This window comes from Prionailurus bengalensis, chromosome A3 (assembly GCF_016509475.1).
Source record: "Prionailurus bengalensis isolate Pbe53 chromosome A3, Fcat_Pben_1.1_paternal_pri, whole genome shotgun sequence".
Classification (NCBI taxonomy): Eukaryota; Metazoa; Chordata; class Mammalia; order Carnivora; family Felidae; genus Prionailurus; species Prionailurus bengalensis.
In genome coordinates, this window is record NC_057354.1 from 91,886,173 (window position 1) to 91,911,553 (window position 25,381).

General features: G+C 38.8%; 1 protein-coding gene and 1 pseudogene across 4 annotated transcripts in view; both read right to left on the minus strand.

Moving 5' to 3' along the window:
- Nucleotides 1–23,280, minus strand: part of GCFC2 (GC-rich sequence DNA-binding factor 2) — a 56,096-nt gene extending 32,816 nt beyond the window's left edge. For 2 of the 4 annotated variants that reach the window (XR_006301020.1, XM_043603818.1), the window contains exons 1-5: nucleotides 22,919–23,279; nucleotides 19,705–19,830; nucleotides 14,998–15,222; nucleotides 13,783–13,880; nucleotides 10,669–10,784 (exon numbers count right to left, since the gene is read on the minus strand). Coding sequence is in view for 3 of the 4 variants with exons in the window: in XM_043603818.1 (XP_043459753.1) it covers nucleotides 10,669–10,784; nucleotides 13,783–13,880; nucleotides 14,998–15,222; nucleotides 19,705–19,830; nucleotides 22,919–23,189 (836 nt within the window). In the remaining variant the exon portion in view is untranslated. Of the gene's footprint in view, nucleotides 1–9,119; nucleotides 10,316–10,668; nucleotides 10,785–13,782; nucleotides 13,881–14,997; nucleotides 15,223–19,704; nucleotides 19,831–22,918 lie in introns of those variants that run through there. The other 2 variants (XM_043603819.1, XM_043603817.1) reach the window with 2 other exon arrangements.
- LOC122497076 lies at nucleotides 1,270–6,766 on the minus strand (annotated as a pseudogene).
- Nucleotides 23,281–25,381: the final 2,101 nt, after the last annotated feature.

A 25,381-nucleotide genomic window follows, 5' to 3' on the forward strand; every position in this document is an offset into this window, starting at 1 on the left:
TAAGTCCTGAATTATATGCAATTCTAGATGCAACAGCTGTAATTCTAGCTCTTTTCTTTCAGTTAACGAAGGACTATCAGAAGGACAGTAAATAGGGAAGTTATTACAAAAATAATACAGAATCAAGGCAATTTTCATCATTTAACATCACTACTGAAAACCAATAATCTAGAATAGAGGTTGGCAAACTTTTTCTGTAAAGGTCCAGATAGGAAATATGGTTGCTGTTGCAACTACTCAATTCTGTGATGTAGCTAAAGCAGCCACAGACAATATGTAAATGCACAAGTATGGCTGTGTTCCAATAAAACTTTACTTACAAAACAGGGAGTGGGTGGGGAGTTTGCCAACTCACTATAATACAGAGGTAGCCTAATATCTAAAAACTGGTATCATCTAAAGACTTTTATGTTTATTTCACTATACAATGCTATTGAATGTCCTTTTCTTTGTCAAACCATATAAATGAACAACTATGACCAATATATTTTAGCTGCAATATAATTAAGAAGTGAAGCTACTTTAAAGCTGATTTATATAAAAGACACAGGGTAAGAATTCTGAACCTATTACCAAGTATTAGAAGAAAAGTTCCTAAGTATTAAAAAAAAAAAAAAAAGGCAAAGAAAACGTTGTTTATGAATACTAACTTGGGCAGGAGAACCAAGTTCTCTCTTTGTATCACATGTTACATAGGACTATTTAAACTTTTCCTATCATACTCATTCTTTCAAATATCTAAAGAAACACACTAGATTCTGAGTAGTAAAACAGAAAAATATTTAAGACAAAACAACCTATCATGATGGGTTTGCCTTATCTTTAGCAAAACATACTATTTATATTAATACTCTCCACTTAAGAGATAAGTTTTAATAGTAGGAGAATAAAAGATGTGTCCAGACTGGCAATCTATTTCAAGAGCCATAAAAATGTGCATCATTTACCCAGGTCACCTTTCCTCAGACATTTAAGAAATAATGTAACAGATTAAATAACTTACAAGAACATTCATTATCTTTAGCATTATTTATGAGAGAAAACTTAGAAGTCAGAATGTCCAACAGGGAAATATTTAAGTAAATTATTATAAATCAAGTATATTAACAAAATATGCTTATTTTACTGCAGTCAAAAAACATGTAACAAAATTTATAATCTTAACCTTATTTTTAAGTGTGCAGTACAGTATTAACTTTATGCACACTGTTGTGAACAGAACTCTAGAACTTTTCATCTTGTAAAACTGAAACTTTATACCCACTGATCAACAATTCCTCCTTCCTCTCCTCCTCCTAACCATGGCAACCACCATTCTATTTTCAGTTTCTAAAAGTTTGATACTTTAGAAAGATCATGTAAATAGAGTCAATGTAGTATTTACCTTTTGTGAATGTCTTATTTCATTTAGTCCTCAAGGTTCTTGTTGTAGCATATACTGAGATTTCCTTTTTTAAGATTGATAATACTCCACTGTATGCAAAGATTTTTTTTTTTAAAGGTTTATTTATTCTCAGAGAGATAAGCACATGCTTGTGCACAGGGGAGGGGTAGAGAGGAGAGGGAGAATCCCAAGCAGGCTCCACGTTGTTAGCGCTGAGCCCTACGCGGGGCTCAATCCCATGAACCTGTAAGATTATGACCTGAGCTGAAACTAAGAGTTGGATGCTCAACTGATGAGGCACCCAGGCGCCCCTGTAAATTATTTTCTGTCTTATTTTGTGCACATACACACACACACAAAAGTGGAATTGCTGGATCATATGGTATTTCTATTTTAATCTCTTGAGGAATCTCCATACTGCTTTTCACAGCTGTGGCACCATTTTACAGTCTCATCAATAGCGTATAAGGGTTCCCTTTCCTTTGCATCCATGAGAACACTTATTGTTTTCACAGTGGCCATCCTAATCATTGTGGCTTTGATTTATAATTTCCTGATGTTTAGTGATGACCATTTTTTTCATATGTTTTTTGGCCACTAGTATGTCTACTTTAAGAAATGTCTATTTTTCAGTTGGATTTTTGTTGTTGCTGAGTTGTATGAGTTCCGATACTTTGGATCAGATAGTGTGCAACTCTTTTCTTACTCCACAGTGTGCCTTTTCACTCTTCATTATTTCCTTTGCTGAGCAGAGGCTCTTTAGTTTTAGTTTGATGTAGTCCCACTAGTTTATTTTTACTTGTATTGCCTATGCTTTTCTTTCTCAAGACTGTTTTGATTATTGGTTTGAATAATCAAAACAGTCTTGGGTCCTTCCAGATTCCATATGAATTTTAGAATTTTTTTCCTATTTCTGCAAAAATTGCTGCTGAAAATTTGATAGGGAATGTACCGTATCTGTTGACTGCTTTGGGTAAAACTGGGTATTTTAACAATATTAAGTCTTCTAATCCATGAACATGAAATGTCTATTTATGTCTTCTTCAATTTCTTCCAGCAATGTTTTATAGTTTCCATTGTACAAATCTTTTACCTCCTTCATTAAGTTTATTCCTGAATTTTATTCTTTCTGATGCTATTGTAAATGACTTTTTTTAAACACACTCTTTGGATTTTTTATGGTTAGTCCATAGAACCATAACTTTTTGTGTTGATTTTGTATCCTGCAAATTTGCTGAATTAGTTCTAACAGAGTTGTGTGTGTGTGGAGTCTATTTAGAGTTTATGACATATAAGATCATATCTATATAGAGTTAATTTTACTTCTTCCTTTCTTATTTGGCTGCCCTTTATTTCTTTTACTTGCCTGAATTCTCTGGCTAGGACTTCTAATTCTTTGTTGCACAGAAGTGGCAAGAATAGGGGTCCATGCCTTGTTCCTAATCTTACAGGAAAAGCTTTTGGTTTTTCACCATGGATTATGTTAGCTGTGGGCTCTTCCTATATGGACTTTATTATGTTCATAAATTTCCTTCTATCCCTAGTTGGTTGTTTTTATCATGAAAGGGTATTGAACTTTCTCAGGTGCTTTTTCTGTCATCAACTGAGATGATCATGTGGTTTCTGTCCTTCATCCTGTTAATGTAGTGTATCACACGAACTGATTTTTGCTACCAATCATCCTTGTATTAAGTAGATCTCACTTGGTCATGATGTAGAATCCCTTTAATATGTTGTTGAATTAGGTTTGCTAGTGTTTTGTTGAGGACTTTTGTATCAGTATTAATCAGGGTTAGTGGCCTATAATTTTCTTGTTAATATTTTTGTCTGGGCTTTGGGATTAAGGTAACACTGACCTCATAAAATGGGTTTGGAAGTGTTCTCTCTTCTTCAGTTTTCTGGAAGGGTTTGAGAAGGAATAGTGTTAATTCATCTTTAAATGCTTGGTAGAATTCTCCAGTGAGACCATGTTATCCTGGGCTTTTGCTAGTAAGGTTTTGATTCAATCACCTTACCAGTAATAGGTTTGATTAGATTTTTAATTTCCTCATGAATCAGTCTTGGTAGGTTGTACATCGCTAGAAATTTAACAATTTCTTCTTGGTTATCAAATTTGTTGGTATATAATTGTCCATATTAGTCTCTCTCTCATGATCCTTTTAATTTCTGTGACATGTTTTAATTTTTTGATTTGAGCCCACTCTGTTTTTTACTTAGTATAGAGCTAAAGGTCAATTTTTGTCAATTTTACTAATCCTTCACACAAAAAAACAAACCCAATTTGTTGATTTTTTTGTTGTGTATTTTCTGTTACCTCTGCTTTGATCTTTATCATATCCTTCCTTCTGTTAATTTTGCACTAAGTTCTTTTTCTAGTTCACTGAGGTGTAAAGTTAGGTTGTTGATTTGAGATCTTTCTTTCTTTCTAATATAAGTGTTTATTGCTATAAATTTCCCTCTCAGTAATGCTTTAGCTGTGTTCCCTGTTTTGGTATATTGAGCATTTGCTTTCATTTTTCTCAAGAGATTTTAAAATTTCTAATTTGATTTCTTCTTTGATCCACTAGCTGTTCAAATGTGGTTTAATTTCTACATATTTATGAATTTTTGCTTTTCTTCCTGACTTACAGTTTCATTCCATTGTGTTTGAAAAAGATACTTGGAAAGACTTCAATATTAAACTTGTTACGACTTGTCTGTTACCTCACATTAGATCTACCTTGAAGAGTATTCCATGTGTGCTTGAAAAGAATGTATATTCTGCTGCTGTTGGGTAGAAATGTTCTGTATGTCTGGTTAGGTCCATTTTGTTCAAGATCACAGTTTCCTCATTGATTTTCTGCCTGGATTTTCTATTCATTATAGAAAGTGGGATATTGAAATCTAATATTATTACTGTATTACTATTTCTCTCTTCAGCTCTGTCAGTATTTGCTTTACACAGGTGTTGTAATGTTAGAGGCATATATAACTGTTTACTATAATTCCTGATAAACTGATCCCTTTATATCCTATGCCATTCTGTCTTTTAAAATAGTTTTTAACGGGGAGCCTGGGTAGCTCAGACAGTTGAGCATCCAACTTTGGCTCAGGTCATGATCTCACGGTTCGTGAGTTCAAGCCCCACGTTGGGCTCTGTGCTGACAGCTCAGAGCCTGGAGCCTGCTTCAAATTCTGTGTCTCCCTCTCTCTGCCCCTCCCCATCCTGCACTCTGTCTCTCAAATAGTTTTTATGTCACTACTGTTCTTTAGTGTACTATTTGCATGTGATATATTTCTCAATCCTTTCAATCTCAGTCTCTATGTATTCTTAAATCTACGTCAGTCTCTTACAGACAGAATATAATTGGATTTTGATTTTTTTAATCCATTCAGCCATTCTGCTTTTTGACTGTAAAGTAATATTAATACAGAAGGACCTGCTATTGCCATTTTGTAAACTGCTTTTTTTTTTTTAAAGCTTATTTTGAGAGCGAAAGCACCCATGCACACTACTGGGGGAGGGGCAGAGAGAGGGAGAGAGAGAATCCCAAGCAAGCTCCCTGCTGTTGGTGCTGAGCCTAATGTGAGGCTCAATCTCATGAACCTGTAAGATTATGACCTGAGCCAAAATCAAGATTCGGATGCTCAATGAGGTACCCAGGTGCCCCTGTAAATTGTTCTCTAGCTTGTAGTTATTTTGTGCCTTTTCCTCTCTTGCTACCTTAGTGTTTTGAATTTGTAGTGACATGCCCTCAGTCTTTTCTCATTTTCTTTTGTGCTTCTATACATTTGTGTGTGTGTGTGCACACACCATGGGGATTACAAAAAACATCTTATAGTTCTAATAATCTATTTTAAGCTGATAACAACTTCAATCACATACAAAAATTCTTATTCCTTATTTCCTCCACTTGTTACTGATGTCCCAAATCATATTTAAACAATTTTTATTCATTAACAATGTTATAGTTTTTTTGTGTTTATCTTTCAAATTTTATACCTGAACTGATTTTTACATCACCCTTAGAATACTACATGATTCTCTATTTGTCTACATACTTAATCTTTACCAGCTTTATATATATGTATTTTAAACCAAAGCTGTGTCAAATTATTATTTTCTTTAAGTAAACTCTACACCAAACATGGGACTTGAACTCACAATCCTGAAATCAAGAGTTGCAGGCTCGCCTACTGACTAAGCTAGTGAGGCACCCCAGACAGCCTTAGATTTTCATATGCTTCATGCTACTGGCTGGCCTCCTTCCATTTGAACTCGAAGGACTTTTTTTTTTTTTTTTTTTTTAAGTACACTTCCTTTATTCAGGGTGATAAACCAAACCAGAATCCCAAACATGTAAAAACCCAAGGTGCTAGAAATACAAAATTAATTCACATTCAAGCTTGTCCAGACCCTGGCCACAAACCCTAGTGAGGTGCATGTGAATACTAAGTCACGGAGAGGGGGACAGGAGTGAGGCCAAGAGAAAGGGTAGAAAGGGGCTCCCATAGTCCCCCTAGGGATCACTTCACAGTGGTACCTCTACCTTCCCAGTGACAGTGAAGGCTAAGTCCTAACCTTTTAACCCCCACCCATCCCTAGCCAGGGCTTTGAATGCCAGTCCCAAATGGTTTTACCCTCTCTTGCCCCATCCTCACTTGCTCAGACTTCCAGCCTCACTCTTCTCCTCCTCCATACTCTTCTCTGTGATTAGTACCAGATTAGGGTACTATTTGAACTACAGTGAAACTAGGGTAGAGAAGTTAGGTACTACTTGAACTACAGTGAAGCAGGGTAGAGACAGGTGAAAAAAGAGCAGTTCAAGAATCTCCCTCTTCATGGGATCCCAAACTATATAATCAGCTTCTTTTTCGCGTCTGCTTGGATTTGAGAAAGTGCACTATAGGCATAAGCAGCTATCCTGGAGACCCGCTGCAAGTCAGAAAAGGAGATGGGCTTGCTGGCCAGCACTTGGGACTGGCTGGTAAGACATGGCAGCGGCAGCAGCTTCTTCCAGTGGGTTAGGCTGCTCAGCACAGCCAAGTGGGTGCCGTACTCCCTTGCCTGGCCCGTGTACTTGTGCTGCTTCATGCCCTGGGAGGCTGTAGCAGACACGTCAATGATATTGCTGGCTCCCTTATCAAGCATGGGGAGAGCAGGGCCTGCTCATCTATGTGAGTGGAAGGCAGGCTGGTAGTTGGGCTCAGCTCCACTTTAGTAGGGGGGCTTCTAGGGTCAAGTAGTAGCAACTGCTCCTCTTGATCTTTATCTCAGTCCTTATTCTCACTGCTCTAGCAGTGACCCATGGCTGGGTTCAAGTGTTCAAGTTGTGCCGAGGAGGGACATGTCCAATGGCAGGCCTTTTAGTCACATCTTGAAGGACTCTCTTTTTAAAAAAAATTCTAATATTTGTCTTTTTTTTATTATTATTATATTTTTAATGTAATTTATTGTCAAGTTGGCTAATATACACTGTATATAGCGTGCTCTTGGTTTCCGGGGTAGATGCCCATGACTCATTGCTTACATACAACACCCAGTGCTCATCCCAGTGCCCTCCTCAATGCTCATCACCCATTTTCCCCTCTCCCCTCCCATCAACCTTTCTGCCTCCCCCCTATCAACCCTCAGTTTTTTCTCTATATTTAAGAGTCTCTTATGGTTGTAATAAACGATTTCACATCATGATCCCATCTATAACCTAAGTCGTATACGGATTATATCCTTCTTTTAACAGAAACTAAAACATAAAAAGGAAAAATGATCTGTTTAAGGTTACTTATTGAGTCAAAGACATAGAACTCAAATATAAGCTGTTATTTAATTCTTGTTCAACTTTTTTTTTTTTTTTTTTTTTTAATTTACATCCAAGGTAGTTAGCATATAGTGCAACAATGATTTCAGGAGTAGATTCCTTAGGGCCCCTTACTCACTTAGCCCATCCCCACTCTCACAACCCTGCCAGTAACCCTTTGTTCATATTTAAGAGTCTCTTAGGTTTTGCCCCCCTCCATGTTTTTATATTATTTTTGTTTCCCTTCCCTTATGTTCATCTGTTTTGTCTCTTAAAGTCCTCGTATGAGTGAAGTCATGATATTCGTCTTCCTCTAATTTCACTTAGCATAATACCCTCCAGTTCCATCCACGTAGTTGCAAATGGCAAGATTTCATTCTTTTTGATTGCTGAGTAATACTCCATTGTATATACATACACCACATCTTCTTTATCCATTCATCCATCGATGGACATTAGGGCTCTTTCCATTCTTGGTTATTGTTGATACTGCTGCTATAAACACTGGGGTGCATGTGCCCCTTCAAAACTGCATACCTGTATCTCTTGGATAAAAACCTAGTAGTGCAATTGCTGGGTTGTAGGGTAGTTATATTTTTAATTTTTTGAGGATGCTTCATACTGTTTTCCAGAGTGGCTGCACCAGTTTGCATTTCCACCAGCAGCGCAAAAGAGATCCTCTCTCTCCACATCCTTGCCAACATCTGTTGTTGTCTGAATCGTTAATGTTAGCCATTCTGACAGGTGTGAGGTGGTATCTCATTGTGGTTTTGATTTGTATTTCCCGGATGATGAGTGATGTTGAGCATTTTTTCACGTGTTGGTTGGCCACCTGGATGTCTTCTTTGGAGAAGTGTCTATTCATGTCTTTTGCCCATTTCTTCACCGGATTATTTGTTTTTGGTGTTGAGTTTGAGTTCTTTATAGATTTTGGATACTAACCCTTTATCTGGTATGTTGTTTACAAATATCTTCTCCATCAGTTGCCTTTTAGTTCTGCTGAGTCTTTCCTTCACAGTGCAGAAGCTTTTTATTTTGATGAGGTCCCAACAGTTCATTTTTGCTTTTGTTTCCCTTACCTCTGGAGACGTGTTGAGTGAGAAGTTGCTGTGGCCAAGGTCAAAGAGGTTTTTGCCTGCTTTCTCCTCAAGGATTTTGGGCTTTCTGTCTTAGTTGAGGTCTTCCATCCATTTTGAATTTATTTTTTGTGTGTGGTGTAAGAAAGTGGCCCAGGTTCTTTTTTCTGCATGTCGCTGTCCAGTTTTCCCAGCACCATTTGCTGAAGAGACTGTCTTTATTCCATTGGACATTCTTTCCTGCTTTGTCAAAGATTAGTTGGCCATATACTTGAGGGTCTTTCTCTGTTCTGTTGATCTGAGTGTCTGTTTTTGTGCCAATGTTTATTTATTTTTGAGAAAGAGAGAGAAAGAGAGAGAAAGAGAGAGAATGAGAGAGAATGAGAGAGAATGAGAGAGAATGAGAGAGCGAGCAAGCAGGGGAGGGGCAGAGAGAGAGGGAGATACAGAATCCGAAACAGGGTCCAGGCTCTGAGTCGTCAGGACAGAGCCTGACGTGGGTCTTGAACCCATGAACTGCAAGTTCATGACCTGAGCTGAAGTCAGCGTTTAACTGAATGAGCCACCCAGGCGGTCCTTGAAGGACTTGTAATAACAATTTTTTGTAAGGCAATTCTAATGGTGATGGACTCCCTTGGTTTTTACTTATCTGAGGTCTTTATTTTTCCTTCATTGTTGAAGGACATTTTTACTGGTTATAATTATCTTGGCTGGGAGTTTCTTTCAGCACTTTGTACACATCATCCCAGTCCTTCCAGCTTATAAAGCTTCTGTTGAGAAATCTACTGATAATCTTAGGGGGATCCCTATTACGTGAAAAGGTGCTTTTGTCTCGCTGCTTTCAAATTTTTTTCTGCCTTTGAAAATTTGATTGTCTCAGTGTGAGCTTCTCTGGTTTATCCCTCTAATCTTTTGAGCTTGAACCTGGATGTCTACTTCCTTTCTCAGATTGGTAAGTTTTTGGCCATTAGATCTTCAGAGAAGTTCCTGCTCCACTCTCTTCTCGTATGTGGACTTCCATAATGTGTACATTGTTGTGCTTGATGTGTCCTGTAAGTACTTTATGTTTTCTTCACTCTTCTTCATTCTTTTTTCTTTCTGTTCCTCTGACTTGTAATTTCAAACCAATGGCCTTTGATGTTACTGCTTCTTTCTTCTGCTGGATCAAGTAGGTTGTTGACCCCCTCTAGTGGATTTTTCAGTTCACTTACTGTATTGTTTGGCTACAGAATTTTTTTTTTTAATAGTTTTGTTTTGTTGATATTCTCACCTTGTTCATGTATTGTTTCCCTGATATTGTTGTGTGTGTTCTCTTATAGCACATTCAGCTTCTAGAAGTAGATTATTCTGAATTGTTTGTCAAGTAATTCATAGATCTCTGTTTCTTTAGAATTGGTTCTAGAGATTTATTTTGCTCCTTTGGTTGTGCCAGGTTTCCCGATTTCTCTGTCTCTTGTTATTTTTTGTTGTTGTCTTGTACATTTGAAAATGCACTTAAGGGAAATAGCTTCATATAGTGGAAGAACATCACCAATCAGCCTGGCTAGAGATTTGGAGGGCAGGGAGAGGTCTTCTCAAATCTTTTACAAGGAATACATCTCCTCTGGGTTTCTATACAAAACTTCCCTATATGAATTTGTGGGTTTTTTAGGTGTTTGTACTCTCTTGCTCCCTTTGGTGTTTGTCTGAAGTCCTCTAGGCTTTCTGGGTGTGCAGGAACTGAGCTCTCTTGTGTTCTCTGTGGCCCCCAGATATCCAAGGTATGACATTCAGGATGCTGACATAGCCAAGGCAGGCAACAGTCCCTCAGGCAGTTCCTCCAAAAGCCCAAACATTAGATGTATGTTTCACTCTTCTTTTTTCCCTCTCAATGGAGAGGCTGTGAGCTGGGCTTTTTTGTTCTCTCACAAGCAGTGTGGGCTTGCAAGAGTGGCTGATGCCACTGAAATGAAATGACTTTTCTTACCCATTACAATGTGGCTCTTGGCTTTGAGCTTGTTTGGGGTAGTGCAACTTTCTAACTGGTTTCTGGAGTTCTCATAAAGGCTTTTTGGACTGTATATTGCTAAGGTGGTATTCTAGGAAGAAATGAGGTATGGAGTTTCCTACTATGGCATCTTGCCATCACTCCCAACTTATTATTTTTAAAAATTAAAGGTTATTTAACAACGCAGATACAAGCTTACAAAAATATTAAAACAAGAATTTAATACTTATGAATTTTAACCATGTGGTATGTATCTATTATAAAGATTAAAATGACCTATATAGAAAGGAAATCAGTTGTACTAGTGGGGTAACACAGACGATGCTATTTTTTCCTACAAATATGTTTAATATTAGTGTTCGTACTTAATAATTAAAAAGAACATAGTGCTTTTTTCACTATTAAATATCTGGGACAAATTATTTTAAAATCAATACTACTTACCTAGTATTTAATTGCTTCTTTATAATTTCTAAATTTACTGGTGGAAATGAAGTGGAAGTATCAAACTTCTTCACTGTCTGAGATTCACTGTTGTAGGAAAGATCTAGATCTCGTCCCTAAAAATATGAAAATTTGTATTGTTTTAAAAAACTCGTTAATCTTACAAATATCAACAGCATGAGAGAAGACTGGGTATCCAATGTCTCACCAGATCAAAATTCCATGCCTTTGACATTTTTCATAGTTACAATAAAACGTTTTTGTAATTCTCACAGTTTTAAAATATGGAACTTTAAATATGCATGCAAGAGGCAAATTACAAAATCTTACTTTTCACAAAAGCTTGCTTTTTGGTTATTATTTATTTTAGAGAGAGAAAGAGAGAGTGCACAAGTGGGGAGAGGGGCAGAGGGAGAGACAGAGGGAATCTTAAGCAGGTTCCATGCTCAGTGAGGAGCCTGACGTGGGGCTCAATGCCATGACCCTGGGATCACGACCTGAGCCGAAATCAAGAGTTAGACCCTCGACCAAATGAGCCACCTGGATGACCCCCATATTATGCAATTTTAAAATTAGTTATAACTATGTAATAGAAACAGGGGAAAACATTTATAACATGTCAAGCAAACAAACCAGAATTTGAAATTGTATGCTATTGTGGTTCCCAAACTACATGCCAAGGCATCCACGTGAACTCAAAGGGATGCTATGAAATATTTTAAATATACATTTTATTTATTTATAAAAATTTTTTTTAATCTTTATTTTTGAGAAAGAGAGAGAGAGACAGAGCATGAGCAGGGGAGGAACAGAGAGAGAAGGAGACACAGAATCCAAAGCAGGCTCCAGGCTCTGAGCTGTCAGCACAGAGCCTGACACGGGGCTTGAACCCACAAACTGCGAGATCATGACCTGAGCTGAAGTCGGACGCTTACCAACTAAGCCACCCAGGTGCCCTTAAATATACATTTTAAATATAAATATTTTAAATATTTTCAGGGAATACATATTCATCATTTATTGAACTACTAGTTTTAACTAGTTCATAGCTCCAACATTAGATTGTGCTACAGTCCTTTGATGAAGTCTTATTAGTGAAGGTGGGTTTTTGGTGGATGTAATAAAAAGCAAGTACCTACTGAAAATCAATTTAGAAAGGAAAATGGCAGTGTCTAATCTTGAGGTGTCATGCAGTGCCCAAGAGGTGCACACATTTCATTAGTAAGTGTGGTTATTTGAAAATGAAATTAAAAGATTTTTTTTCTTCAATTTATCAGTGTTATTTTTTCCAAAGACTACTGAGTTATTAGGACATAAATAGTATTAAATTCTATCGCCCGAAGTACTCAATAAATGGAATTGCTTTAGTACTTTTGGCCTAAGGGCATCAGAATAAAGTTAAAGACACTGTGGGTTCCATGAATGGGAAGTCTGGGAATTTCTGATATACACTATGCCTATAATTAAACAAATACTTAAAAAGGAATTATGCAAACCTGAGCAGAATAAGGACTGTGACATGTTTTTTTCTCCAAGTATTTTTTTTTCATGCTGTTGCTACACTGATTTCACTAAAAAGGGGAGGGGGGACCTAAATCTATTATAGTTATAAAAATAGCCCTCTAAATCATTTCTCTGGTCAGAGATTTCTAAATATTGTTACAACCAAAGACTTACTTTACTTAGCTTCTTAGTTTTAATAACACGGAGATCTTAATACTTTATTTAGAAGAGCAAATAATCTTTCAAAGCACTGTTTTTTGCTTTGTTTCTTGTGTGTGTGCAAGCAGGGGAGGGGCAGAGGGAGAAATTCTTAAGCAGGCTCCATTTCCAGTGTGAAACCCAACATGAGATCTCATGACTATGAGACCAGGACTGGGGCTGAAATCAAAAGTCGGACACTTAACCAACTGAGCCACTCAGGTGCCCCTCAAAGCATTACTGTTAAACAGATTAAAAAATAATAACTTTATATTTATGTAATGTATCAGCACTTTATTTTAAATCATTATGATTTTGAGACTTATAGCCACCTACTCACGTAGGTAACATTAGCTTCCTATTTTATTGATGAAAAAACAGATTTAGAAACTTTGGGGAGCCTCGGTAGCTCAGTCCATTAGGCATCTGACTTCGGCTCAGGTCATGATCTCATGGCTCCTGGGTTCAAGCCCTGCATCGAGCTCTGTGCTGACAGCTCAGAGCCTGGAGCCTGCTTCAGATTCTGTGTCTCCCTTTCTCTCTGCTCCTCCCCGCTCACACTCTGTCTCTTTCTCAAAAATAAACACTAAAAAAAAAAAAAAAAAGAAAAAAAAGAAAATTAAATAATTTGCTCAAAGTTTCACAAATATTTATTGACCACTCACAACATTAGGCACAGAAGGATAAAACACTGAATAGTTCATAATTGTTGACCTCACGGAGCATATATTTCAGTGGTGTAGCCAGAACCCAAATCCAGGACTTTTGAGCTCAAGAACAATTATTTTTATTAGTTTTTCTCTAAACATATTTGTTTAAACTTTACATTTACACACCTACCGTATGTTGCAGTCACCATAAAACTAAAGATAAAAAAACATGGTCCCCTTAAGTGGCCTAATAATATGTGGAAGGTGTTTATAATCTAGTGGGAAAAGAACATGGTATATAAGGTGTAGTGAGTTGAACAGTGATCGAACGATAGGTCTATGTCCTAACCCCTAGAACCTGTGAATATGACGTATTTGGAAAAAGAGTCTCTGTGTTTGTAATTAAACGAAGTATCTCAAGATGAGAACATCCTGCATTATCTAAGTGGGCCCTAAATCCAATGTTAAGTGTTCTTGCAAAAGACACATAGAAGCACAGAGAAGAAGGCCATGTGAAGGAGACAGCAAGGGGTTATGCAGTCACAAAGCAAGGAACACCTAGAGTGACCAGAATTTGAAAGACAAGAGAAGATTCTTGCCCCTAGGTCTTCAAAGGGTGCACAGTCCTGCTAACACCTTGCTTTCAGATTTCTAGCCTCCACAACTGTGAGAAAATCAACGTCTATTTTAAGCCATCAAATTTGTGATAATTTGTTATAGCAGCCACAGAAAATTAATATACATGGTATAAAAAAATTATTACCTCTGTGATTTTAACTGCTTTCCTCATCTGCTGCCGTTCCCAAATATCTTGAGTTTCATCTTCCTGACTTTCTTCACTTGTTTCTTCATTTCTAGGTGCTAGGGGGAAAAAAAAATCATGAATGGTATTTATCCCTTCTAATAGCATCAGCTAACATTTTTGGGGGGCTTATAATGTGCTGCTGGCTTAGCAGCTTTACATATGTTAACTTATCCTTCACAGTTTAAGGAAGGAAGCACTATTATCATCCTTATTTTATAATGAGGACACTCCTATCAGGAATTTAATAATAACTTGTCTGAGGAATGTGCTGAAGTAGAGACCTGAATCTGGGAATCTGTACTCATCACCAAACTGTCCCACTAAAAACACTTCCATAGTTTCACATATGGAGAAAAAAACTTGAAAAAAAATGAAACATTTGGTATTCCTTAACAGAGATTATAAATTCTTTTTTTAAAATGCTTATTTATCTTGAGAAACAGCAAGAGCCCACACACGAGCAGGGGAGGGGCAGAAAGAGAAGCAGAGAATCCCAAGCAGGCTCTGCGCTTGATCTCATGAACCATGAGATCATGACCTGAGCGGAAATCAAGAATCAGATGCTTAACCTACTGAGCCACCCAGGTGCTCCCAGAGATTATAAATTCTACCTGAGAATCTAAATATTGAAAAGTAATTTCTGGGTTATAAAGAACCAAAAGTCTCATTCCGAAAAAATATTATTTGAAGTGACAAAAATTTTGGTAAAACATATTATTGTTTATAAATGAGAAATGTGAGAATAGTCCTTTGAGACCCAAAGACTATTGGGTGAGGAAATTTTTTATTAGAGCAGGGGAGATTTTAATAAGTGAAGCCTAAAATCTCTGTATATGCTTCCATGTTAAAAAAAAAATCTTTACAAAGGTTATAATGAAAGTTTTCAATGTCAAAAATAAGACTGCACAATTTTTTAATCTGTCAAAAAAGATCAAGTGGAGGTCAGACAATTAAATATTATTACACGTTATGTTTGGTAATAGTATTTTAATAGATTTATCTTCTACAGATGATGATGTCATTGACCAAACTGGTATTAAATAAAAACCAACTTCTAACACTTTTTAAAATATGAGACATTACATTAAGTTTTTATGGAGATTTGATCACGATAGTATATTCCAGCGAAAAATCCCTTAATGTTCACATATTGTAAATAAATTAAGTATGTACTTGTTTCATCAGCCATCCTTTGTCTAAGTGTTTGAGGCTTTGGGGTAAACAGTATTCTCTTTTCATGGTCATCAGGCTCACTCTCAGGATCTTCATCATTGTTTTTCTTCATCCCAGTGATGACAGAGGTATGTTTTACATCCAAAGAAATATAGTCATCTTGGGTCCTGGCCAATTCACGTTTCCTGCGGGCTGCCTGAATAAAAGCTGCATCAGGGATATTTACTGAAAGAAACAAAGAAGGAGACACTGAAAACCAAACACCAACAGAAATACATATTCCCTGTATTTAAATAAAATAAAAAAGGCACATTTTTCTAATTTTTTCACTATTCTGATAGAATGTAACTACACAGCTCAAAACTTACATCCATTATGAAAGAAAATTATTTTTATAGAGATTAAATGTAAATTAGAAAATTAACCAAGTCTAGAAGTTTCAGAAAATATACTGATACCACTTCATTTTATCTTTGAGCTCTCTTATTCATCAGATGTTGTTGCTGACTTTTTGTTGAGGGGTATTTCTCACTTCCAGAGGCTCTGAGATTGTGAGGGGAGTAGGGATGTGGAGAGCTGAACATGGAGTTGCTGAGTCAATGAGAACTGTAGACGTGAGAATGATGGGGGAGAGGCCAGTTAAGACTCACAAAGACGGACGCTGTATTATGCCCTGCCCTACCCCAGACCTTCCAAGCATATAGGGAGTGAGAAAGAAACTAAAACCACACAGCCAACTCAGTCTCTAAGGTCCTGTGGTGATTTCCACATGAATAAGTGAAAAAGTGTAAAGAAAATAATCAGGTTCATTGAAGAATATTTAAGTGACAACTTTTAATACAGCCTTGCTTTAGTTCATTAGTTTTTTGTTTTCATGTTTACTTTTGAGAGAGTGAGAGCACGGGTGGAGTAGAGAGAGAGAGACAGAGGATCCAAAGCAAGCTCTGTGTTGACAGCACAGATGTGGGACTCAAACTCACGAACTTTGAGATCATGACCTGAGCCGAAGTCCGATGCTCAACCAACTGAACCACCCAGGCGCCCCTAGTTTTAGTTATTTTATAGAGTATAAACCACATTAATGTGGACTCTTCCAACTCAAAACAAGTTTCTTCATGCATGATCTAAGCTGAAATTTATCTTAACTTTCTGGAAAAAGAACAGTTTCTTAAGCAAAATACTAAGGTAAACAAAATGGGAAAAGAAATTTTCACTACTTGAAGCACTTCAAAATGTTAATTAGGGATGTCAAGCCACCAAGGCTCAAGTAAAATGTTCTAAACTTTACCACAAACTGATCTAGATTCTTTTTTTTTTTTTTTTCTTAATGTTTACTTTTGAGAGAAAGGGAAAGAGACCCAGAGCATGAGCGGGGAAGGGGCAGAGAGCAAGTGAGACACAGAGTCCAAAGCAGGCTCCAGACTTTGAGCTGTCAGCACAGAGCCTGATGTAGGGCTTGAACCCACAAACTGCAAGTTCATGACCTGAGCTGAAGTCAGATGTTTAATTGACTGAGCCACCGAGGCACCCATGATCCAAATTCTTTGAGAAACAGAAAAGGTCATGTGCCTGGAGACGTGAAAACGTTCCAACTTTTGAAACAGAAAAAAAGAGACAATTCAGAGATTACTGACCAAAATGCTTGACAGCAGTCCTAAGGAAAACAAAAAGTGCTTGAATTATGAAATGATAAGTGGTGATCACTGAAAATCAGTATGTTCATTAAGAACAAGGAATATCAAATCAAGTGATTTACTTTTTACAGACTAGTACTAATTTATAGATTAAGATCAGGGAAATGATGCAGGTCAGATGTTTCTCCATCCTCCCAAAGCATTTAATAGTTTCCTTGTGGATAATGTTAAAATACGTGGGGAAAATTACATATTGCACTGGATTCTTAAGTGGCTGAATAATTACTAAAAAAAAAAAAAAAAAAAAAAAAGTTGATCATGAAGCGCTGTAGTCATCAGCTACAGGGCCTCTGTATTTTGTCTTGTCTGCACTGCCCCTGTTTTAATGATCTTAACGTGATATGAAGATAAAAAGACATGTCTTTAAAGCTGGGAGGGACAGCTAATATAACCTAAAACAGAATTAAGACTCAAAACCTTCACAACAGGCTATATAGCATTTCTTGATGCTGGTTACACATTAGTATCACCTGGGGATCTTGATAATCTACTGGCACCCAAGCTCCCCATCCCAGAGATTCAGATTCAGTTGATCTGAGGTGGGGCTGAGCAACAGTGTATTTTTACAGCCCTCTGGGAAACTTATTGTAAAATCAGGGTTAAGATGATATACTCAGGTTCAAATACTCAAGTGTATGAATACAAAAACAGAAATACTTGAAGTGGAAATGATGTTTGCAAATGACTTGGCGGGGTTTAATAAGTCACAAGAATGGACTCAGCAGTGAGATACTGGTTGTACATAAAGCTAATCCTCTCTCAAGCTACAATAAAGAAGTAAAATTTCAAGAGTATTATCCTCTTTTTTTTTTTTTTTTTATTTATTTTTGGGACAGAGAGAGACAGAGCATGAACGGAGGAGGGGCAGAGAGAGAGGGAGACACAGAATCGGAAACAGGCTCCAGGCTCCGAGCCATCAGCCCAGAGCCTGACGCGGGGCTCGAACTCACGGACCGCGAGATCGTGACCTGGCTGAAGTCGGACGCTTAACCGACTGCGCCACCCAGGCGCCCCTTATCCTCTCTTGTCTAGGCACCAACATCTAGCTCAAAGGTTCCCACAGAGCAGATGCTGGCCAGACATGGAATGAATTAATAAAGTTAGCATATTGCTGTATAATAACAACATGAAAATTTATAAGTTAAATAATTTTCACATATATCGTCTTATCTAAGGAGTAGAGATTGAGATCATGCTCCATGAGTAACACACTGTATCTGCAACAATATCAAGGCAGATATTTCACTACTGGATCATTCTAATAATTCCACTGTATGAACAAAAAAATAAATGCACTCCTTGGTCCAATCTCCAAACTTCTCCCATGCCTTCATATTTTCTCCAGAAGAAAAAAAAATGTATCCCTCACAGAACAAGTTTTCAACTCTCAGTGTTTCTGAAATGCACATTTCAGAATGGAAAATTCTTCTCTGTGCTGTACTGTCCTGTACTCTGAGAGACACTTATCATTTCTTGTCTCTAGGGCACTACAGGCCAACAATACCTCAGTCACAATGATGATAAAAACTATCCCACACATTTGCGAACACTGTCTTCTGTCCTTAGGTGGACATTGCTACCAACACTTTATAACTACTGGCTTAAAAGGCCTAATGTGCCATCTTCTATAGCAGTACTGTGACCATTTAAATTTATCCAAATTCAAAATCCAGTTCCTTAGTTGCATCAGCCACATTTCAAGAGCTCCACAGCTCTATGTGGCTAGCGGCTAATGTACTGGACAATGAAGATACAGACCGTTTTCATCATCAAAGAAAGTTTTATTGGACAGCCCTCTATCTAGAATCTAGACAAGGCTTCACCTATCTACTAGGTTTCAATTCTTAATACTGGTTTCATCATTAAGCACTTTTGTACCTTGTGAACTTGTATAAGAAAAAAAAATTACAAGAGCCACTGTTTGTTATTTAATGTTGATAAAGCAGTTATTACTACGTTGCAAGTGTTTAAAAACGCATTTAGGGGCGCATGGGTGGCTCAGTCCGTTTGAGCGTCCGACTTCGGCTCAGGTCATGATCTGATGGCTCAGAGCCTGGAGCCTGTTTTGCATTCTGTGTCTCCCTCTCTCTCTGCCCCTCCCCAGCTCATGCTCTGTCTCTGTCTCTCAAAAATAAATAAATGTTAAAAAAAAATGTGTAAAATAAAAAAAATGCATTTAAACAATTACATTTTAAGTTAATTTATTTCTTTTATAAAACTACATAATTTTATTTTCTCAGAAGGGGTCCCAGACTTTATGAGACTGACAAGAGTCCACAGCACAAAACAAGTTACAAATCCTTAAGCTTGAGTAATAAGCCAGAAAAATACTTTCAGCTCTGTGAGCCATCAATTCTCTGGTACAGCTTCTAAACTCTGTCACTGTAGAGCAAAAGCAGCCACAGACACTTATTTGCAAAAGCAGGTGATGGATCATATTTGGTTCACAAGTGGTAATTTACCAACCCCTGAACTGATCTTTCTAAAAGACAAAGATGGTCATGCCATTTATTTGCATAAAATTTTCAGTAGTTCTCCCAAATCCTGTATTATCTGACTCCAATTTGTCTCTCTGCATTTTTTGTTGTTCCTCTATCTTACGCTCCAACCAAGTATTTTCATTCCAACAACTATTTTTAGTTCTCTGCATATGCTATGTTGTCTTCCCTAGAGTTTTACATTTGCTATGTCCTGTACCCCAAACATCCTAACAAATTCTTACCACCCTTCAGATATTGGCATTAATCACCAAGTGTAGCACACTGGTTAAGAACACAGGTTCTGGGGCAGATTGCCTGGGTCTGAATCCTGGCTCTGTCTCTTACAAGCAGTCTGACCTTGGGCGTGTCATGTAATGGAAAAGAGCAGTCAAATCTGGCACTTTGACAATCATTAGTAATGATGTACTTGCCTCATACTTCACTAGAGTTAGTTGTGTTACCAATAATAAGAACCACTGGTATAGAAAATACTATTAGAAATAAATTTAACCAAAATCACAATATTTACCAACCTATTGACGAAAATTCTTCTTCCAGAGAGCTAGAGCTGTTGGATGATGAACTGTGATCATCTTTACTTTCTGGGGAATGATGTGTTTCACTCTCTTCATCCGTTGAAAGATCAACCATTCTGGATTCTAACAGGACATTTTTTGAATATAACAAAGAGTCAAGATAGTGGAATCAATAACCTAAATTCTACACAACACATAGCATATATATAGTACAGTGTTTTAATTTTCCTCCATGTATTTGAAGCAATGTACAGATCTTTCTCCATTTCCATTGTTTCTGAAACCAATGGATGATCTAATACATGTACAGACTTACCCTATTTATACAATCTACTTATCTAATAAAATATTCTCTTAAAAGATGCAATGAGAAAAGGAAACCATACAGAAAAAAAAAGACAACAAAAAGTGAAGGCACATTTAAAACAAGAAAGAAAAATGGTGAAGTTGAAAAAAACCTAATGTACACTTACTATATGGTAGGCACTGAAATCTGTTTTACAAGGTCTATTTCACACAATTGTAGAATTCACAATTCCATAAAGTAAATGCCTGCTATTATTGATGAGGACATTAGGGACTAGAGAGGCTAAGTAACATATCCAGTGTCACAAAGTTACTAAGTGGAGAAGAGGGCTTTCAATCTAATTTCACTCAACTCTGGAATTTAGACTCTCTTTCTACCATATTTCAATGGCTGGTGGCAAGCAGTCCTGTAATGAGCACTGTGGTCTCAAATCACGAATCTCTTTGCTTCTACTCTGTGATTTTGGAAAGGACAGTCTGCCAAACAGTCTATTAAACAAAGATAACATTAAGAGATAACACCCATAAGGGTGTTGTGAGAACTGAATGAACAAAATGTGAAGGAATTCATGGTATTATTGACAAGAAAGGGCTTGTCAGTTCACAATTATTTTGTATTTTTTTATGAATTTTAAAACTTAAAGACTACATAGTACTCTTTATCTTTTTTTTAATGTTTATTTTTGAAGGAGAGAGAGACAGAATGTGAGTGGGTGAGGGGCAGAGAGAGAGGGAGACACAGAATCCGAAGCAGGCTCCAGGCTCTGAGCTGCCAGCACAGAGCCGGATGCAGGGCTCGAACCCACGAACTGTGAGATCGTGACCCGAGCCCAAGTCGGACACTCAACCAACTGAGCCACCCAGGCACCCCAGTACTCTTTCTCTTAAAAATGTCCCGCAATTAACAGACCTATGTAGAGTTAAAAAAAAAAATCTGGAGTTAAGATCAAAACTTAGAAGACAAAGGAATACAAGTACGGATTCCCTCTTTCTTTGCTACTATTTATGACAATCCCTACCTGTTCCCAAAGTGGATGAACACCAGAGCAGTGGTTCTCGGAGCATGGTCCATCAACCTCTGGAAGTCCCTAGGACCCTTTCAGAGGGTCTGCGAGTTCAAAACTACTCTCATCACAATATTAGCATGTTATTTGCCCATTTTAATCTGATGCTATTTATATAATGAAGCAACAGCAGAGGCGGGTAAAACTCTTGGCTTCTTAGTATAAATCAAGACAGTGACAGCAATGTGTAGTAGCAGCCATTGTATTCTTCATCACCATGCATTGCCAGGAAAAAAAAAATCCAGTTGCACTTACCATCCTCAATGCAGCAGTTAAAAGTCACTAACTTTATTAAATCGTGACCTTTGAGTCCATATCTTTTAAATATTCTGTGGAACAAAATGGAAGTGTGTATAAAGCACTTCCGGGTCACGCTGAAACACAATGGTTGCCTCACTGAAAAGCACTTGTGTGAACAGATGCAAGGTGAACTAGCCACGGTCTTCAAGGAGCAACACCATTTTACTTGAAAGAATGACAAATTCTAGTTATTTCTACATGTACAACTGACAAATTGTCTCAGAAATGAGTAAAGCTGTGCCTATCACTTCCAGAATTAGAGATCTCAAGTGAAAACTGGAATTTTGGAAAACATCCTGCACCGTGAGCATCTTTGCAATACTTAAAGACTGATGATTAGCAGTAACACAGCAGTAACACACTAACAGTAACAGATTTGGGGGGAGATACTGTATCATAAAATGTACCAACATTTGCAAACTCTGTGAACCAATGTTTTCCATAGTCCGTGCATGATGTAACCAATCATGCATGGGCAAAAGTTCCATTCAAGTGCAAAACAGACCCGTGGATTTTAATGTAACAGACTGGGGAAAAAAACCTGACAGATAACTGTTTCAGCTGCTTGTTGCAAACTGACCTTTAAGTACTGTTTGTTGACCTTTGTTGTAACACCAAAGCAGAACGCCCTCAATCATCTAAAAGGCTATTAAGTATTCCTATTACACCCTGTACCTGCGGTTTTCTTCTCATATTTCAAATGAAACAACCTATCACAAGACTGAATGCCGAAGTATCAAGATTTGCAAATGGAAAACAATGTCACTCACTATTTTTTTGTAAAATAGTTACGTGGGAGAGACAATTTTTTTCTTTAACCTCAAAACTAACTGAAAACTGCATTCTTATTAAGCTCCAATTCTAACTGGAACACATTTTATGTAAACACCTTCATGCTGCTTAAATTCTAGATTTAAAAACGCAAAGGTACTTCAAAACTACTGCACTGTAGTTCCCGCCATTATTGGTACGGTCTACGGCGTCTTCAATTCATTGTGCTACCTGGTGACATCCACCGTCGTTGTAATCTGCGTTCCTGCAAATAACTGATGAAAAATACAACAAGCAAAGGAAGCGTGCCAAGTCTGTCACCTAGATTCTTCTGATGTACTATTCCGGTTAAGTGTTTTCTAGAAAGCTAACTGGGGACGTTTCCAAAAGTACATGAAACTTTCCCCTAACAGTACCAGAAAGCTTTTTTTTTTTTTTTTTTTTTTTAATTCTATGACGATTAGGTTCTTCGTAAACAGCAAGTACCGCACTAAACCTATAACTGGGGAGAGTTCACCCGACGGTGCGAACACACACGAGCCACAAACCCCAAAGGACTCTTTGTGGTCGCCCCAAGGAGCCCCACTTGGAGATGCGGGCAGCGGGCGAGTGAGTGCTGGGAAGCGTGCAGTCTGGTTCCAGGTCGCCGGAATTCAGCACTGCTGGAAGTTAGAGCGGTCATGGAAACCACCGGAGAAGGCCGAGGGCCTCTTCCCGCAGCCCCGCCCCTCGCCCCGCGTCACGTCGGCTCCCCAGCAGCCCAGCCTCACCTGGGACGTCGGAGCCTTCAGCGCGCGGAGCCGCCCCCGCGGCGCGCCGGGAACTTGCCCACACTCGGCCACGACCGCGAGGGCCCCGGGCCCGAGCACGCCAGTCCGTCACCTCCGCGCGGCCCCCGCCACTGGGCGGCCCTTCCTCTGGAGGGCCCGGGGCCGCCTGCTGCCCCGGAGCCTCGGGTTCAGCAGACCGCTCCTCGGCGTCATCGCTATCACTGGAGTGGGCTCGGCGCTGCCGGAAAGTCCTCTTCGGCCTGTGAGCCATGGCTGAGGCCCGGGCGCCAAGCGCGCGGTCTCTTCCGGTACCCGCCTGCGGGATCTCTGGCGTCCACGCTGGTGCGCGCTCCCGCTTATAAGGCCTGGCCGCCGCGTGCGCGCGCTCGTTTCGCGCGCCGTCCGCTCCGCCTTCGCCCTGCGCATGCGTGTTCTGCCTCTTGCGCTTTTTATCGAGTTCGGTTCCCAGGGCTGCCCTGGTTCCCAGGGCTGGCCTTGCAAGGTGTTCTCTTTGCAAGGCTTGGCTGTGCTGTAGTGTTATGTGGTTGAAAGAGTCCTGTAGCCTCCTCGCGGTGAGCGCCACGATGGGCAGCACTCACAGGCTCTCCTGTGCAAACCCTATCTAGGAATCAGGCACTATACCCACATCCTAGACTGGAACTGCATCTGCTCTTCTCTCTCCAACCAAGAATTAAACAAAAAACCTGAAGTGTGTGGGGGTGGGGGGTGGGGTGGGGAGGGTGGTGGGGAGATTGCTTCTGAAAGCTAAACAGTAAAATCTACACATAAATGATAGGTGCACGAATGAGCAAATATCAAAATATTGCTCTCAGGTGGCAAGGTTTCAAAAGAACCTGGTTAAATGCCTTGGTCCTTAAGAAAAAAGAATATCTGAGAACAGAGAGTGATGTTGACAGAGATGCACAGCTGTAAGAAGGATGGCAAAAACCGTGGGAAACTTGGACTGTGTTCATTAGCTCTTCGGAGAGTGAGGAAGCCTTCACCAGGGACTCTGCGTTGTTGGTCTCCTTGGTAAAGCCCATTCTTATTGGATGCCTCTGATCATACCATCTGAAGCAAATAACCATTCAGTTCATTTAAATTCTCTTGCTGGGCTTTTCAGTCCATGCTTTAAAGTTCAGGAAGTCTTTCCAAGAGGCTCGTGGAAAAGATTGTTTTAAGAGAGAAATTTCCAGGTGCTCATCTCCCTCCGTACGTAGCTGCCTGAGAACCCCTACATTCATGCAGCTTCTGCCAATGTAGCCTTTCCTCCCCTTCTTATGAAGAAGAGACACGATTCTTTGTCTATTCCAAGTGTACTACAGTACATACCCCCACATGTAAAAGCCTTTGCAGCATGTAAAATTTTATTGTAGGACAAGAAAAAAAATACCTCTGAAGTCATCATAACAATTCTGGAAGTCAGAGGTTTCCGATGGCTTACTTTCAACAAAAATGGAGGACCAGTAGCGTCAGCATTGCTGAGTTGGTTAAGTAGCCTGCAGACTCTTGATTTTGGCTCAGGTCATGATCTCACAGTTTGTGGAATCAATCCCTGTGTCAGCCTCTGCCCTGATAGCATGCAGCCGTCTGGGATTCAGTCTCCCTCTCTCTGCCCCTTCCCTGCTTGAGTGCATGCACACATGCTCTGGCTCTCAAAAACAAAACAAAACAAACAAACAAAAAACTTTTTAAAAAGTGGAGGGCCAACTGGAGCTGTCAACTACTCAAAATAATGTTTAATTATGAATCAGTGATTTTTGCATGGAGTTCAGACAGAGTTCTAAGAATAGATAGGCATTGAGAAAACATACCCTTTCATATGTGGAGGGTTTTCTCAGTGCCTGTATAATATAAAATCAAAATATAATAATGTAACAATTAACCCTATACCATTGTAGCAATAAGTTACAGCTGTCTGTGGATGCATGAACTAATGTGTGTGGGCAGACCATCTTTGTCATTATGGGATGCATTCCCAACAAAAATGTTCTTTTGTCAAAAAAATGTAATGTGTTTTGATGTATTTATAGTGTTTTTTTAAAATTTTTTTTCAACTTTTTAAATTTATTTTTGGGACAGAGAGAGACAGAGGGTGAATGGGGGAGGGGCAGAGAGAGAGGGAGACACAGAATCGGAAACAGGCTCCAGGCTCCGAGCCATCAGCCCAGAGCCTGACGCGGGGCTCGAACTCCCGGACCGCGAGATCGTGACCTGGCTGAAGTCGGACGCTTAACCAACTGCACCACCCAGGCGCCCCTATAGTGTGTTTTTTCAAGTGTGTTGAAGTTCACTGGCCAAAAGCTACCAGGAGGACACTAAGTCAAATAAAGTTTATTTACCTTGTCTCAGAAAAAGAACATACAGACCAAAGAAACCATGCATTTCTTTGTAAGAGGGAGTAGAGTGTGGCTTATTAAAAGATTTAAGTTTGTGGTAGGAACTTTTTTTTCAAGTTTTTAA